The sequence below is a fragment of the Corythoichthys intestinalis genome, chromosome 20 (genome assembly GCF_030265065.1).
Source record: "Corythoichthys intestinalis isolate RoL2023-P3 chromosome 20, ASM3026506v1, whole genome shotgun sequence".
NCBI lineage: Eukaryota > Metazoa > Chordata > Actinopteri > Syngnathiformes > Syngnathidae > Corythoichthys > Corythoichthys intestinalis.
This window is the reverse complement of record NC_080414.1, coordinates 17992826-18011282: the sequence shown is the minus strand read 5'-3', so window position 1 is coordinate 18011282 and position 18457 is coordinate 17992826. Positions and strand designations below refer to the sequence as shown.

At 38.5% G+C, this 18457-nt stretch overlaps 1 protein-coding gene across 4 annotated transcripts in view; it reads left to right on the top strand.

Moving 5' to 3' along the window:
• c20h8orf34 (chromosome 20 C8orf34 homolog) overlaps nucleotides 1-18457 on the top strand; it is an 85183-nt gene that overhangs the window by 51372 nt on the left and 15354 nt on the right. For all 4 annotated transcript variants that reach the window (XM_057823829.1, XM_057823828.1, XM_057823831.1 and 1 more), the window contains one exon: nucleotides 7151-7259. In XM_057823829.1, the coding sequence (XP_057679812.1) occupies nucleotides 7151-7259 (109 nt within the window). The remainder of the gene's footprint in view (nucleotides 1-7150; nucleotides 7260-18457) is intronic.

The window sequence follows — 18457 nt, the reverse complement described above, 5'->3', positions numbered from 1 at the left end:
CTCACGTGGCTACATCCAGCTGCTCCCTGTTAAGACCAATATAAGCGTAGTTTTTTTAGCTAATGTCTTTTACATAGCTGTTTTTGAGGTAATATGTGTTCTAACCATTTGTCAAGAGCTTTGTTTAAAAACAAAAAACAAAAAACAAAAAAAGCAGTTAACATTTTATAGCATTTAAGCTAGCGTACTTTTGCTAAGTAAGTGATTTCTTTTTTTTATATATATAACATTGTTCTTTTGTTGTACTTAGATCCACATTTATTTATTATTATACCGTTTGAGGCCTTATCTGATTACTCGATTATTTGAACTAACTAGTTTATTAATTAATTGGCTACTAAAATAATCAATAGCTGCAGCCTTAAAAATTATTCATCCTTATTATATGTATATATATGATTTTTTTTAAAAAATGTGACTGTACTTTTTTAATAGTTTATTAATAAATGCACAATAAAACTGAATCAAATAAATATTGGTTCGGTCCCCCATTAAGACTAAAGTTTTGTTGTTGTTTTTTTAATTCCTTGTATTTTAAGTGAGTATCCTTAAAAGGTTAACCTTTTGTTTTCCATTGACAATGATAGAGCGGATTGGACATTTCGCTGCATGTTATTTATCCTCTGTGAAGAGTTCCTTAAAGGGTATGACAACACCTGGGGAAATGCTAATATTCCATCATTTATCCATCAGCGCATGCCTTTTGAATTCATATCATGCCACTTCGTGTAATTACACACATCGCAACACAGAGAAAATGATAGAAATCAGGTCGATTGTTAAGCTAAAAGGACCCGCCCCCGAGATGCCGGAAATCTAGCATATTGTGTGCGTGACGTCACTATAGGGAAACAACCGGCTCAGTGCTTAGTACTGAATGGCGGCGATGATGGCGGACAATTTTGTTTCTATTTGCAGCGACGAATCCGATGTAACGAACATTCTTCTAATGGTGACGAGGAGTTATGAACCTTTCTTTGGTGTTTTGGGTTATCAATTTGAGCCCAAACGAAAGCCAATGCAGCCTAATGAAAGGATCATTGAGGGGAGCAATCACACTGATGAAACACCGGCGGCAACAGAATCACCGGATGGTTTGTTTTGCATTTCTTTTTGTGAAGCTGATACACTGTGACAGCAAAATAATGTATAGAATAATTATCATTTAATGTGCTATCATCGGTTTTCGCTCTGCCAGCCGAAACAAATACGGATGGGATTAGAGGATTTGTTCTATATATTGTACAAGCGATAATTTATACATGTGTCCAGTCCTATATCCAATGCGTGATATGTTTTTTATTATAAAAGAGTACTCACTCTGGCCATTTCCCTCCTTTGCTTTGCCTGGGGTGGTGAGGTGGTCTCATCAGAGCCAGTCATCGTCCTCTTTCACCGGGCACCGCATCTGCTTTCAGCAGCAATTTCTTAGCAAAACCAGATTTCATTTGCCCATAGTTCGTATAGCTTTCAGGTGTAAAATGCGCACCACACAAAACCGTACCGGAGGCTGGGTCTGCAAAATTAGCCCTCTTTGCACTGACGAACTTTACTCATTGTCTGCGTAGTCCAGCTCTATTTCTTGCGTTCGGGAACTCATGGGTACTACATTGCGACAAATGGCTATTTGTAAACCACATAGCATGACAGGTTTGAACCATTTTAGCGATTTTTTGATAAAACACGGACGCAACTCTCTCGTCGATAAACAACGATGGCACCTGCCTCGACCTTTTGTTTCCTTGTTATGACGTCTCCGCCCCATTTGGCTGTTTCCGGAATACTTTCGGAAATGCTCGTAATTTTCGATCTATTTTCGATAATTGCTCATGAATGCGATTAATTTTTTTGTTAACTTTATTAATATTAGTTATCTTGCCACATAACGGTTCTATTGATATCTCACAGCCCCTTAGTGCTTTCATACCCTTTAAGGAAGAGTCTAGATTGGACGTCTATCGCAGTCAATGGCTTTAATTGCTAATCTGTTCACGCTTGTGTTTAGCACATGGTGCACATTAGCAGCTAAGGTGCGAGATAGTCAGGTCTCCGCGTACAAGCGAGACACTATTAAAAGCTTTTCTTTCATTTACGAACGACGCCTCAGTGTGTTGTTGGCCGCCGCTTTGATTCGGTCTGCTCCCAGTTAGCGTGGAGCCTCGCCGCATCTGCAGCGCACACGCAGTCATGTCTCGGCTTTTTTTTTTTTTTTTTTTTTTTTGAGGTCGGATTTAAAAACGTCGTAAAAAGTCGTGTCGAAACACTTGGATAGAGGCAATTATGAAAACAAAAGGGAGAGAGTGAGAGAAATGATTTTTGGAGTTAATTATGTAATGGGAGTGGCGTCCGTGTGGCGGGCGAGCAAAATTGGGGAAAACCCACATTTATCTAAAAGTTAGGCAATGCACTACACTACACTTGCAACGAGAGTTGTCCAATATTATCTGGTAGCTGATAAAAGCATTTTACAATGATATCTGATAATATCGACATCAAATTTTCATTATCAGTTTTGGGCCCAGATGTATGTTGCCTTGACATTGGATGAAGAAGCCTTCTGCCTTTGTATAAGGCTGGGCAGAGCTTAGCACAGCAGTTATGTTTATTGACCATTAGATGTCTCCAAACTAAGATGCTTGGAATTTGATATGTGATCAGACCATTTGTTTTATGGTGTGAAAATGAAATGAATTATAAACTCATTACTAGAGTTGTCCGATATTTTCGGGTAAGCGATAATATAGGCCGATAAAAACATTTTAAAATGATATTGGATATTATCCATGTTGGTTGTCATGATCAGTTTTGGGCCAATTTGCCTCTTGCCTTCAAAACGAATGCAGAAGCCTTCTGCCTTCTAACTTTGTACAAGGGCTGGTCACAGCTTAGCACAGCAGTTAGGTTTTTTTGACCAATAGATGTCTTCAAACCAAGATGCTTCGGATTTGTTATGTGAGCAAACCATTTGCATTCATGTTGCAAAAATTAAATGATAATAAACCATATACCATAGAAAAATAATGAAATATAAACTCATTACATATATCCACTGCACGACCAGAAAGAAATAGTCACTAAGAAAAGTAATAAAATACTAAAATCTATGTAAAAGAACCACAAAATGCATCTTGGGAATAACTCTAGGACTAGTGGTGCAATATAGGCACTTTTTCCATAACTTCAGTTGAAGTTCTCGTTTTTCATAGAATGTTTTTTTGGAAAACCTTGAAGTTGTTACATTTATCACTACTGAAGCATTCAGTGGGACATCACAATACAATTCACCATAATATGTTAAGTCCACGACTGTATATATCGGTAGCGGTTTGATATCAGTATCAGATTTTTTGAACAATATTGGGATATGTTATCGGATAAATACTACTCTCATACTCTGATTCAAATACTCATTACATATAACTACTGCGTTACCAGGAAGAAATAGTCACTAATAAAACTAGAAAAGTAATAATATACCTAAATCTGCAAAAGCCCAGCAAAATGCATCTTGAGAATTGTCATTGCGTTGGCATGTCCTATGATTGCCTGCATGTATTTGTAATGCTTTGGTCGACCCCTAGTGGCTCTTATGGGTAACTACTGTAAACGTGATTGGATTGTGAATGAATCCTTTTATTTAATTATGGATAATTTGGCTCATTTCAATTTATATTATTTATATGTAAGATTTATTTTCTATAACTTCAGTTAAAGTTGTTCTCTTATTTTTCACAGAATGTTTATTTTGACCTTGAACATTGAAGGTGTTACATTTCTCATTATTAAAGCGTTCAGTAGTGCATCGCAATAAAATTAGCAATAACGCGTGAAGTGCACGACCACATGAATCAGTGTCGGATTTTTTTTTAGTTGGAAAATATCGGGATATTAGTTATCGGTTAAAAAGTCATTATCAGACTACTCGCAACTATATTGACAATTGGGATATTATTATTTTATTATCATTTTAACGTATCATTCATACTTTATGGGTTCTTTTGTTGTAATTTAGTAATTTATTGATTTTTTACTCATACTTTGGAAGCATTTGGTCAATAATAACCAAAAATAAATGTCAAATCATGGTGGAAAATAAGTATTTTGTCAATACCAAAAGTTCATCTCAATACTTTGTTATGTACCTTTTGTTGGCAATAACGGAGGCCAAACGTTTTCTGTAACTCTTCACAAGCTTTTCACACACTGTTGCTGGTATTTTGGCCCATTCCTCCAAGCAGATCTCCTCTAGAGCAGTGATGTTTTGGGGCTGTCGTTAGGCAACACGGACTTTCAACTCCCTCCACAGATTTTCTATAGGGTTGAGATCTGGAGACTGGCTACGCCACTCCAGTACCTTGAAATGCTTCTTACGAAGCCACTCCTTTGTTGCCCTGGCTGCGTGTTTGGGATCATTGTCATGCTGAAAGACCCTGCCAGGTCTCATCTTCAATGCCCTTGCTGATGGAAGGAGATTTTCACTCAAAATCTCTCGATACATGGCCCCATTCATTCTTTCCTTTACACTGATCAGTCGTCCTGGCCCCTTTGCAGAAAAACAGCCCCAAAGCATGATGTTTCCACCCCTATGCGTCACAGTGGGTATGGTGTTCTTCGGATGCAATTCAGTATTCTTTCTCCTCCAAACACAAGAACCTATGTTTCTGCCAAAAAGTTATATTTTGGTTTCATCTGACCATAACACATTCTCCCAGTCCTCTTCTGAATCATCCAAATGCTCTCTAGCGAACCGCAGACGGGCCTGGACATGTATTGGATTCAGCAGGGGGACACGTCTGGCAGTGCAGGATTTGAGTCCCTGGCGGCGCATTGTGTTACTGATAGTAGCCTTTGTTACCGTGGTCCCAGCTCTCTGTAGGTCATTCACTAGGTCCCCCCGTGTGGTTCTGGGATTTTTGCTCACCGTTCTTGTTATCATTTTGATGCCACGGGGTGAGATCATGCATGGAGCCCCAGATCGAGGGAGATTATCAGTGGTCTTGTATGTCTTCCATTTTCTAATAATTGCTCCCACGGTTGATTTCTTTACACCAAGCGTTTTACCTATTGCAGATTCAGTCTTCCCAGCCTGGTGCTTGTCTACAATTTTGTCTCTGGTGTCCTTCAACAGCTCTTTGGTCTTGGCCATAGTGGAGTTCGGAGTGTGACTGACTGAGATTGTGGACAGGTGTCTTTTATACCGATAATGAATTAAAAGAGGTACCATTAATAAAGGTAACGAGTGGAGCCTTGTTAGACCTTGTTAGAAGTTAGACCTCTTTGACAGCCAGAAATCTTGCTTGTTTGTAGGTGACTAAATACTTATTTTCCACTCTAATTTGGAAATAAATTCTTTAAAAATCAAACAATGTGATTTTGTTTTTATTTTTTCCACATTCTGTCTCTCATGGTTGAGGTTGACCCATGTTGACAATTACAGGCCTCTCTAATCTTTTCAAGTAGAACTTGCACAATTGGTGGTTGACTAAATACTTATTAGCCCACTGTATGTATGTGTGTATATATATATATATATATATATATATATATATATATATATATATATATATATATTTATATATATATATTTATATATACAAGCTGGGAAAAATTGAAACAACCACATATTTTTGCCACTTTTTGAAAGTTGTTTAAAAAGAAATCAAACTGAAGTTATAATACAGCTGTAATAAAAGAAAAAAGTACACCATTATAAAACTTTATTTGGCAATAACTGGAAGCTCAAATGCTTTGAGTTTAATCATCATAAAACATAACATATAATAATAATAATAATGCACATACTAGAAAGCTATGTATATATAGCTTTCTAGTGTATGTATGTATATATATATATATATATATATATATATATATAGCTTTCTAGTATGTGCATTATTATAATAATAATAATACTAGAAAGCTATACATACATATCTATATATTCTAGTGTATATATATATATATATATAGCTTTCTAGTATGTGCATTATTATAATAATAATAATACTAGAAAGCTATACATATATATATATATATATATATATATATATATCATTCTAGTATGTGCATTATTATTATTATTATTATTATTATTATTATATGTTATGTTTCATGATGATTAAACTCAAAGCATTTGAGCTTCTATTTATTGCCAAATAAAGTTTTATAATGGTGTACTTTTTTCTTTTATTACAGCTGTATTATAACTTCATTTCGATTTCTTTTTAAACAACTTTCAAAAAGTGGCAAAAATACGTGGTTGTTTCAATTTTTCCCAGCTTATTATTCAACATTTCTTTGAAATGATGACATGTTGTACAGCACCTGTCCTCAATTTAGCTTGTAAAAACTGTTAACGGTTGTTATTATTAGTCTGGCCCGCTCCCCCTTCCCTCCAAGGTGATAAATGCCCCGATGTCCAAAAAAGAACCACTTCCCTCCAGTTTTTCGGCCCGGATCAAACTGAGTGACGGCGCCGTAAACCAAGCTTGCCAGGGGGAAACTGCTCATTTGTCCGCTGCCTGCAGGAAAATGAGCGTGATGCAAGGCCTCGCGGGTGATGGAAGGCAGACGCTGTTGTGGCGCTTTATGTTCCGTTTCCACGGCGATCTGGCGATACACCGCGCGGCCCCACTTGTTATTTTGTTCAACGTTATTTCATTTCGAGTTTGGCAGCATTGCCCGCGAGGCCGCAGCTCGTCGAAGCACGACGTCATCCCCTTCGTAAGAAGGCCGCCTTGGCCAGGTTTGAAAGCGTCGGAATCGAACCGCCGTCCAAATTGTAAGATGACATGAGCGCGAGTGCGGCGGGGTACGCTGTCGCCGCGTGGGGGGATTCCCTCATTGCTCGCGTTGCGTGCAATTTGACCGCAAAACACCACACACGGAGACGCTAACGACATCAAAATTCTACCTTTTGTACTCTCTATTAAAAGCCAATATTGTGCTTCTATACGCTTTCATCTCTTGTGGTTTTTACACAGCCCGTAAAATAATAACTGCCTCCCTTTTTCCACGCCCTCAACAGACACGGCTCTGATATTTCCAGTAATGGCTGAAAATGATATGAAAGGAGCTTAATTGAAGTGTTTTCTTTTTTTTAATATATCACTTTCCCTCTTTTCTGCCCCTCCTACCGCCTCCACGATAGCGTCAGTCTGTCTGGGACACTGATGTCAAAGCGAGGAGGACTGGAGGTCTGCTGCTGGGAGACCCCCTCTTCTCCAAGGAGTTGGAGAGCATGGGCAAGCAGCTAGCTGGTACGTGTCTTTGTGCCTTAGTGTTAATCATCCATAAGTTGGGCCAACCCGAGGGAGAACACTGGATCTCCAACGAAAACAACATGGCACCCGAGGTGACCAAGTATAGATCATAGACTTTACCTGTGCTACATATTTATTGATTTGGAACAACATTTCACCTACAGTATCGCTATTCATTTTTAAGCATATGACAAATGAAACGACTCAGGCGGCTATTTATTCATTAATAACAATCTGACACCCAAGCTGGTCTCGGTATAGACCCTACTCACGTGACGTCACAGCCACGCCCCCGCGCCATGTTGTCCGTCTACTCGTCATGTTAATGCATTAGCGCTTCGTAAATTCCTCCTATTATGGCGTGTTTTTCTGCTCGTTAACATTAATAATTAAAATGGTGAAGTCGTGTGTGGTGGTCGGTTGCAAAAACAGAGAAGATAGATGGAGAGACTTGAAGTTTTACCGTATTCCGAGAGACCCGGAGAGGAGAGCGAGATGGACTGCTGCAATTCGACGAGAAAACTGGGCTCCAAACGACTACCACAGATTATGTAGTAGTCATTTTATATCTGGTAAAATGGATTTAATATATATTTAGAGGGTTTTGGGCTGACAACCACAATTAAGATCATTGCTAGGCTAATCGCCGACAACATACACTCAGACGTTGTGAATGAACTACCTGAAAATATATAATTATAAGGGGATAATAAGACAGTTGTCATACAATTAATTTACAATTTCACTATTGAGGTCAAAAGCCAAAAAATAAATTCAACTAGGGACAATCTGGAGTAGTGCTATCGCACTTCATATTTATTACATATTATATATGTATGTAGTGAGAGTGCTATCGCTAAACCATATAAACATTAAAAGCCCTAGCTCCATTGACAAATGACATGAAATACATTAGACTTGACAGTGGATGTTAGCAAGAACAAAAGATTTTGAATTGAAAATTTCGTAACTCACCTTCCCGAGCACAAGATAGATTCCTGCTGAATTTTCGTGGACGAGGACCTGTTTCACCCAACCAGCAACGAAGTATTTATAAGCCTCCAAGCTCTTAAAGTTTTTCAAACTTTCGTGAGAATAGGCTGATTTTGTGTGGACAAGATAGTTGTAAATATCAGGGTAGCAGATGTCAGGCAAAGAGGGCGAAGACAGCGGGTCGAAAAACATCGATTTAGGCATCAAATATGGATCTGGCGAATGGATAAACTGAAGCTTTTCCACATAATGCCTTTTATGCAACGCATCCAATGAGTTTACAGCGTCAGATAACACCGGGGCTTCCATGAATTGCTCTATAACTTGCACGACTAACTGAAAACAATGAGAATAGGTCTAAAAAATACGGACAATATGGCGGCCGGATACAGCGACACGTAATTTTGTGACGTAGGTGAGTAGGGTCTATAGCTCTATTGGTGGAATCATTTTTAACAATATGGCATGTGAGGTGGCTGAGGCAGATAGCTATTCATTCAAAGGCAAAAGCGGCGGTTGAGAGAGGGCAGGCGGGGCAGTACGCCTTCCTGGGGGCCGAAAAAATGTCGTTGCGTGTACAGTAATTGACTTACCTATATATGAATTTAAAATAAAGACTTAGCTGGTAAAATGTTGTCGATAAAAGTTGTAAAGCAAAAAAAACAAAGAACAAAACTGAATGAAATGACCAAGAATCCCACAAAGTATTTCATAATTGGTCCAAATTATGTTTCGAACAGATCATGTGACTAGCATCTTAGAGACTGTTCTTTGCTTTGCTTAACCTAGCCAAAACTACACCTGAGGAGGCAAGATGGATATTCGGAATTTCTTTACACCTAAGCTTTCAAAGGCTTCAACAACAACTGAGCTTGAATTGGGGATTGAACATGAACAGTGTCAAGATGTATATGGCGGAAAACACTCAGGTGACTTTAAGTCCCGCTCTGAGACCCCCAATTTGGCCAAATTTCAAAATTGTCCGATATGCATGTGTGATACATCATTGTAAAGCTTAAAATCTCTATTTTCTGGGGGAAGAAAAATTTGAACAGGAGGGCATTCAAAAAAAAAAAAAAAAATTTAAGCAGCAAAACCCTATCTGGAGGCGAGAACACGCGAGAGCAGAATTACAGACGCCATGACTTTAACAAGATATTATCGCGTACTTACCTTGTTTCGATCCAAAAACTCCATGTAGCGTGAATCATTGAGTGTCAAGACACAGTTGTGAATGCCCACTGCTGGATTTTTGGGGGATTTTAAGGGTATAACATGTCAGTATAACAAGGGTCGCGATGCAGAAATCACAGACATCAACGAGTGATCGAGATTTTCTTTTTCATATATTTGCCCCTTTAAACATTTTTTTCAATTTTCTTTCTTTGGATCGATTATTTATCATCTAACATATCGGAGAAAATGCGATAGTCACAAAAAAAATACAATTAAGTGATAGTTATGAGGTAGATATCTGTGACTCTTTTACAGACGCCATTTTTTTCATTGTGACGTCATTTGTTTAAAAGTTTAAAACATGCGAGTGAATCATTTTTTAAAGTCGTTTTTTTTTTTTTTTTTTTTAAACGAAATATCACACATCAGTTAATGATTCTAAGCTAAAAATGACAGACATTTTCAATAATAAATACAGTTAGTTACCTTAGTTGTTTGGCTGAGTTAAAACAAAAGCGGTTGCGCAACGTCCGTAAACGGGGGTTTTCAGGGTAAAATGGACAAATTAAAAATAGTTCGGGGGCTTAATGCGCCATGAATCTGCTATGGCAGCATATAGACATATTGTTCTATCAAACAAAACAGTTGTTTTGGCTTAAAATACAGCAGTTTCTTTTAAAGAGGAGTGCAAGAGCAGAAACTGCTTTTTCATTCTTGTCTGTGTTTTCCGTCATATATAATATATACTGTATATATTAGTGCTGGAACGATTAATCGATTAACTCAAGTAATCCGATGAGAAAAAAGCTTTGACTCAAATTTTGCTGCTTCGGGGATTCATTTAATTAGTGACGTTGTAATGGTTTGTTTTGAAAGTGTTTGCATTAGTTTTATTGATTTGGGTGGATACACTGCCCTCTAGTGGCAAACACACAACTCATCTAACATGGCTGGATCCAGCTGCTCACTGTTAAGACCAACATAAGGTTGTAGGTTTAAGCTAGTGGACTTTTGCTGTGCAAGTTAGCCAGTTATTCTTTTGTTGTACTTCAATCCTCATATATTCATTTTTTTTTTAAAATACCGTTTGAGGCTAAGCTCAAGTATTTTAATTTATCTTTAAGTGCATTCATTGCTTTTGTGAAATGAAAGTGCAATTCTTCATAGTTTGAAAAATCGATTAAGATTACTTGAATAATCAATAGCTACAGCCCCAATATATACATTTATTTTGTAAGTTAATTTTATTGCTTCCACTATGTTTTCCCACAAAAGTCAAACTCTGCCCATATGTATTCATTCATAACAATCTGGCACTCGAGATGACCAAAGTATCAATTTAAAAAAATATGTTACATGGGATAATTTACGTCTCTGGGTAATTTTTAACAATATGGCATGTAAGGTTATGTCTATTAGTTAATAACAATCTTTCACCTGAGCTAACCAAAGTATATCGTTGTTGATTTTGAACAACATGGCATCTGAGTTGATGAGTCTATTTCTTCATTTCAAACAATATCCCATATAAGATAATAGAGGTGTCTTTCCAGTTAATAAAAATCTGGTATCTAAGGTGACCTAAGTATGTATCTATTCGTTTTTGAAAACACAATCTGGCACAGGAGTGAGAACCCATGGGTACCTCATGATACAATACGACCTGCAAAACAAGGCTCACAATAACGATGATCTCACGATATGGCGATAGAATAATTATCAAAACATGAGTCCAAAAATAATTCTACAACATACAATATATTGATTTTTGGTCACTTCCAGATTTTGGGTTACTTAAAAATTATGTGACCCGGGAATGTCCCCACATAGGAAGTTGCCCAAAATCAACAGAAGGTGACCTGTAATACCCTAAAATGAACACAAAGTGACCTGTAAATGCCCCCCAAACTGGAAAGACTTGCTTTGAATGCTCCGTTTCAGCGCCACTGTTGTCGCTAGACGTCCAATCCATCTTTCACCCTCCCAATCAAAAGCGATTGGACGCCTAGTGCCTTCAATGGCAGCCAAACAAGCTAACAGACAGTAGTTGAGTTTTTTTTTTTTTTTTAAACAGTGACGCATATTTTAAACGATATATCGATTCTTGGCAGGAGCATTATCGATAAACTTTTGGGGTACAAAGTATCACGATACATCGCCAGATAGGACACCTGAGCAGACCCCCCTATAAGTTTAGAAGAACCTGGGATGACTGAATCTATCAAATTTTCAACTATGTAACTCAGGTATATTATTATTCGTAATAATCTTGCAGCCAGGTGACTTTTTGATTGACCTCTTCATGTATTAATCATGTATGTACTGTATCGTACCACCTCTCGTTGGCCAAGGAATGCAACATCAAATGAAAACAAACCTTGTCCGCAGCTGACTATACAGTATGTAAAAAGCAGAACAAAGAGTCACACGGGCGCCTGTTGACATTGGGGAATGTTTTTATCAATCCCATGAAAGCCCGCGCGGGATTCCGCAGGGAATGTCGGCATGCGCCCCCTCAACCAAGACGACCACATTCCTTTATATCCTTATAAAAAAAACTTCTTATTTGTCCTTTAGCATACCAAGCTTATTTGAAGCATATTGCTCACACAATAGCCACCCAGCACGGGTTTCGCACTCATCTTTTTGCGTACGTAGACGGCCTTCACATGGCTTTCATTTGACGTCGGGCTCCCGTCGGGCATCTGAACGGGCTAATCGGACGCTTCGGAGCCTTTATTAGCCGCTAATATGTTCCATGTTCTGCGGCGACCTGCGTTGTCGCCTCGCGATTAGCCGTGAAATGTTTTTCGTTTTTTTTTTACAAATGAATTTTCATCTTTAAGTATTAACTCTTTAGCTGCCATTGACGGCAATAGACATCCAATTCATTTTGCCTGGTAGGGTCGATCACTGCCATCACCCCCAGTCAAATTGGATATATTTACACTGAAAAACAAATATTGCAGAGCAAAGAGAAGTAAAAGAAAACCACAACCAAGACAGCTCAATCTATAACAATGGGGTATTTTTTTTTATTATAAAAAGTTATTTATGTAGAACAAAATACAGAAATTCTACAATTGCCTACTTCGATTTCAAACTAATCATAAGAGGTGACACTTCAAACATGAAAACTCGCTGGTTTACAGTTTTCGCAAACGATGCGAAAAAAAAGAAAAAATCTATTACCTTCGTTGAACATTTCAAAATCACGTCGTGTTCAACATGTAAATAAGTTTTTTTAAATTTGATCTTACATACTTCACATTCTACACTCAGAATAGCTTTAAAATGATACCCATTATGAAAAATCTGTTTGGCAATGAATAATTTGGCTTCAAATTTGCTAACATGTTCCCTTTGCTGGACAACATGACAGTCGTTTTGGCTCTAATTGGCAGAGAACAAAAATGATGTTAGGTTTCTCACATACAGTGGTATGAAAAAGTATCTGAACCTTTTGGAATTTCTCATATTTCTGCATAAAATCACCATCAAATGTGATTTGATCTTTGTCAAAATCGCAAAGATGAAAAAACAGTGTCTGCTTTAACTAAAACCACCCAAACATTTACAGGTTTTTATATTTTAATGTAGTATGCAAACAAAAATAAAAATAAGTTTGACAGACGGCGTCATGTTTTCCTGCAAAACATCCTGATGAACTTTTTAATTCATTTTTCCATAAATGATTGCAAGTTGTCCAGGCCCTGAGGCAGCAAAACTGCCCCAAATCATGATGCTCCCTCCACCATGTTTCACAGTGGGGATGAGGTGTTGATGTTGGTGAGCTTTTCCATTTTCCTCCACACACATGACATTGTGTGTTACTCACAAACAATTCAATTTTGGTTTCATCAGTCCACAAAATAGTTTGCCAAAACTTCTGTGAAGTGTCCAAATGCCTTTTTGCAAACATTAAACGAGCAACATAGTTTTTTTTATACAGCAGTGGCTTCCTCCGTGGAGTCCTCCAATGAACACCATTCTTGGCCATTGTTTTACATATAGTTGATGTATGCACAGAGATATTGGACTGTGCCAGTGATTTCTGTAAGTCTTTAGCCGACAGTCTAAGGTTCTTTTTTACCTCTCTGAGTATTCTGCGCTGAACTCTTGGCGTCATCTTCGGTGGATGGCCACTCCTTGGGAGAGAAGCAACAGTGCCAAACTCTCTCCATTTGTAGACAACTTCTTTGACTTTCGATTGATGAACATCCAGACTTTTAGAGATGGTTTTGTATCCTTTCCCAGCTTTATACAAATTAACAATCCTTGATCACAGACCGAGCCATGATGCACATCAGACAATGCTTCTCATCAAGACATTTCTTACCAGGTGTGTTTTATAGTGGGCAGGGCAGCTTTAAACCACTCATCAGTGATTGGGCACACACCCGACTTAAATTGTTCGGTAAAAATTGGTTTGAATTGCTCTTTAAGTCTCCATAGGAAGAAGGTTCACTTACTTATTTTTCCCTCTTCTGTCATTGTTTGCATGCTATCCTCATTAAAATATGAAAACCTATAAATGTTTGGGTTGGTTTTAGTTAAAGCAGACACAGGTTTTTCATCTGTGTGATTTTGACATAGATGAGATGATATTTTACGGTGATTTTATGCAGAAATGTGAGAAATTCCAAAAGGTTCAGATACATTTTCATACCACTGTACTGTTGACGTCAGTGCACGCGGACAGTCGGACAGAGCATTTAAACTTGTCTTGGTAAAAACTGGTTTCAATTGCTCTTTAAGTCTGCTGTATTTTCATCTGTGTGATTTTGACAAAGATCAGATCACATTTGATGGTGATTTTATGCAGAAATGTGAGAAATTCCAAAAGCTTCAGATATTTTTTCATACCACTGTATATCGCCTACTAAAATTTGTTACCGCAGCAGGCCTTCATAAATGCCCCAAAATTATCAGGAAATGTCCGAAAATCAATAAGAAATGACCTGTAATGCCTCAAAATGAATTAATTGCCTTGCATTTGCTGCCACTGACAGCCATAGACGTCCAATTGGACGTCTACTAGTGATACTCATTCCTATTCAAAGCAGAAGGATGAAAATAGCTTTCTTTTATTTTATAAGTTGTATTGTAGAATGACATCCTGACCTATATATCGACAATTGTTAACGCTAAAGCATTTATGGTGGTGTCTTGACTTCGAATGACATCGCGCCGCTCCTTCTGTCCACTACTGACATAACAAATTTGAGTTAATTTTGTAATTGCGTGTTTGCGCAAAGCCGCTGACGGCCTCTTCCCGTTGCCGCTGTTTATTGAACGTCACACGTAGCGTCTAAAGTTTCGCTCCCGGTGAGTCACGCTCATTAGAACCGCGAGCCGGAGCCAAGATCTCAAACAAAAGCATCAACAATTTGGTGGGGAAAAACTGAGCCCAGTGTTGGCTGAGTCACTTCTGGTGCATTAAGCGGGGGGAAAAAAAGGCTTTTGAGAGCAACACGTGTCAACCTAAAGCAACGGGGTGATTGGTTTTGTTGTTCGCGGAAGCTACATGATTCAGAGAATGTGTAAATATTAGCATCACAGCCCACACCGAGTCGATTCTTATCCGCAATTTTTTTGCCCAGTGGATGAATCATCTGGCGAGTTCTCTGTGAATATTTCCAAGAAAGTAAGGATGACATGTTTTGTTTCACGTTGGAATGAAGTAAATGTGGTGTTACCTTGATTTAAATGACGCTAATTTGGATTACAAACGACACGGCCCATGACGTGCGATCCGTTTAAACTACGAGTTTTATTGGATTGGAGGTCCTTGAGTGTCAGTACTAGTGAATGAGTGCATGTAAAACGTTTTATTTTATTTTTTAAGATAAAGATGATTTTCGATTTTCATGTAAATACAGAAAAGAGCACATGCCTTGTAAGCTTAGTATGGGCAGTGTTGTTAATAACGGCTTTAGAATATAACGGCGTTACGAACAGCGTTATTTTTTTCAGATGTGAGTAGTCTAATTAATTCTCTCATCTTGACAACGCCGTCACCGTTACTGAGGCGGCAAAGGTGTGCGTTACTACGCGTTACTATGTTGGTTGAATGACGCGAGAAAAGTCTGAGAGAGACGGACTCACGGAGACGAGAGAGCAGAGCAGGAGTCGGGAGAGGCAAGGGAGTTGTTACGCCATTGCAAACGCGATGCTCGGTGGCTCCAATAATACCTGACTGTAGCCGATAGCCTACAAACTACGCCCACATGATGCTACGGTAGATATCACATATATATAGAACTAGATGCAAATGACAGACACGGCGGCATTAACAACATGTATAAAGAACTAGATGTGTAAGTAAACAGCCGCCATCTTACAGCAGTAGACTTCTCAGGAAGGCTCTGTTGTAGAGAAACTTCCTAGCGAACCTAAGTAACTTTTTATCTAAGATGCTCCTAAATCGGAAAAATCTTGACTTAAATCTATCTTTAAAGGGATCCTCTATTTTTAAGACAAGTAATTCTTAAAAGATTAATGTTAGTATGAGTTATAATAATTTGATATTAAAACCTCTCATAATGTTTTTGTTTTAATTAAGTTTGTAAAATTATTTTAAGTGATAGGTCGCCATTCTTGTTACGTCGCAGTGCGTGACGTCACCAGTCCCGTTGCCGAAATTCCAGCGTGTCACTCGTTAGCTTTCCCAACATGTCGTCAATTCTACCCTTCTTATTTGAACCAGATCTGAAAAGTGAAGAGCAGGACAGCACTGTCGGTCGTTCACAAGACGAGCTTCAGGGGAAAATGCGTGCAGCAAATACCTGATAAGACAAAAGTTGGGCAAAACTGTTGATGCAAGAGAGTGCTGTTGGGAGCAAGAGTGTATGCTGTCCGGTTTTATTAGTGGATATTCAAGGTAAGCATATTGCGTTTTCAAACTTATCCCAATATAATTATGTAGATTGTTAGCATCCATAGCTGTCGTGTGCTTTACATACAGTACAGGCCAAAGAGCACACCTTGTGTAATCCATGTCTTGTACATTGTAACGCGTGGTAGCTAGGATACGTGTATAAAAGTACCAAAAAGGGGAGAAGCTTCCACTTATGCACATTTATTCACAAAAAATATTTCCACCTTGACCACTCTTCACTCGGGAGCTCAGCAGTACGCAAACACGCATTCCCTGACGAACTCCAACATTGTTATAAGGTCCACGTCAGAGTCACTGTCGTGCCATGGTGCTTTAATTATTTAGTATGATTTGGGGAAAACTCCCACGAAGAATAGTCAACAAAAAAGATAGCAATAATAATACAAATCCGCGTTTTTTTTACTCAGGAATTAGACCGATCCCATGGCAATGTCGCAGCCGCGATCAGGACGTCGATTCCACAAAAATTGACTGATCCGAAAAGCCGCTGTGGGACCGACGAATCAAAAAAAAAAAATGGAACGATCCGAAACCAATATTGCAGACGCGGTGGGACCGTCGGACCCAGAAAATAGACGGATCCCTTACTTGACTGAGGATCCAGGAAAAATGTTCGGGCGCCAGTTGTAACGCGTGGTGGGTAGGATGCGTGCATACAGGGACCAAAAAGGGGGAGAAGCTTCCACTTATGCACATTTATTCACTAAAAATAATAATTCCACCTTGACCATTCACTTCACTCCCCTTGTTTCCATTTGACTGGAAATTGCATCCAAAAGCAGCACATCGTGGCATTTTACTTCGCGAGTTTAGGCACCAATAAGCAATTGTTGAACACGCTACACATTTGGAAAGATCCCAATGACGTCTTCACTGCGAGCCCGCAAACCATGGCGCCAACTAACGGTCAAAATATGGACTAAATATTATAAAATATTGCCATTGATTTAACATTTTATGTGTTTCTAACAACATATTTTAGTACAAGAGAACAATTGTGGTTTATTAGAGCTTACATGTATTTAAGTTAGAGGATCACTTTAAATGATGAAAGTTTTAAAACTTACACATGTCGAAAGTAGACAGAAGGGAACTAATGCAATAACGGGAGCAATTTTAACAACTTTAACGGTTGATTCACAACATTAAATGACTTCCACACATAGCAAAGGTTACTATCTAGTTATCGCAATACCTCTGTGTCTATTTAAGTTAATGGTAAAGAACTGGGCAAGGGCCAGTTGTCCCAAAAACCCTTTAAACTTCACATTCTTTGACATGTGTTTTTTTTTTTTTTTTGAGAGAGGGAAAAAAAAAATCACCAGTTACTTTGCTAAGTAACTAATTACTCTTACATTCAGGTATCTGAGTTACTAATGCAATTACTTTTTGGGAGAAGTAATTTGGAACTGTAATTAATTACTTTTTTAAAGTAAGATTAACAACACTGAATATGAGACACGTACTTCTGTTTCTGAACATGGGACGATTCTGTTTTTCAATGGACAGTTGGCAACTCCAGCATCTGCTGGCTGTACGTGCTGCGGTCGCGACACCCTAGCAATGGTGGATGGGGTACTTCTGGTGGTTTTGCTCGGATTCGCCCATGCATTTGGGGGACATTCTTGGGTCGCCTCCTTTTCAAATCAACAGGAAGTGACCCGTAAATTCTCCCAAATCAACGGGAAATGACCAAACATCAACAAGAAATGACGTGAAATGCTCCAAAATGAACTCATTGCATGACATTGGCTGTCGATGAGGGCCATAGACGTCCAGTTCATTTGAACTGGGAGGGTGGACATTTGTTCATTCGCTGCCATCCCACATACTTAAAACTAGGGTTCCGATCATGTTTTTTTGCTCCCGATCCGATCCCGATCGTTTTAGTTTGAGTATCTGCCGATCCCGATATTTCCCGACCCAATTGCTTTTTTTGCTCCCGATTCAATTCCAATCTTCCCGATAATTTTTCCCGATCATATACATTTTGGCACTGCATTAAGAAAAAAATGAATAAAACTCGGACGAATATATACATTCAACATGCACTACATAAGTACTGTATTTGTTTATTATGACAATAAATCCTCAAGAGGGCATTTACATTATTAACATTCTCTCT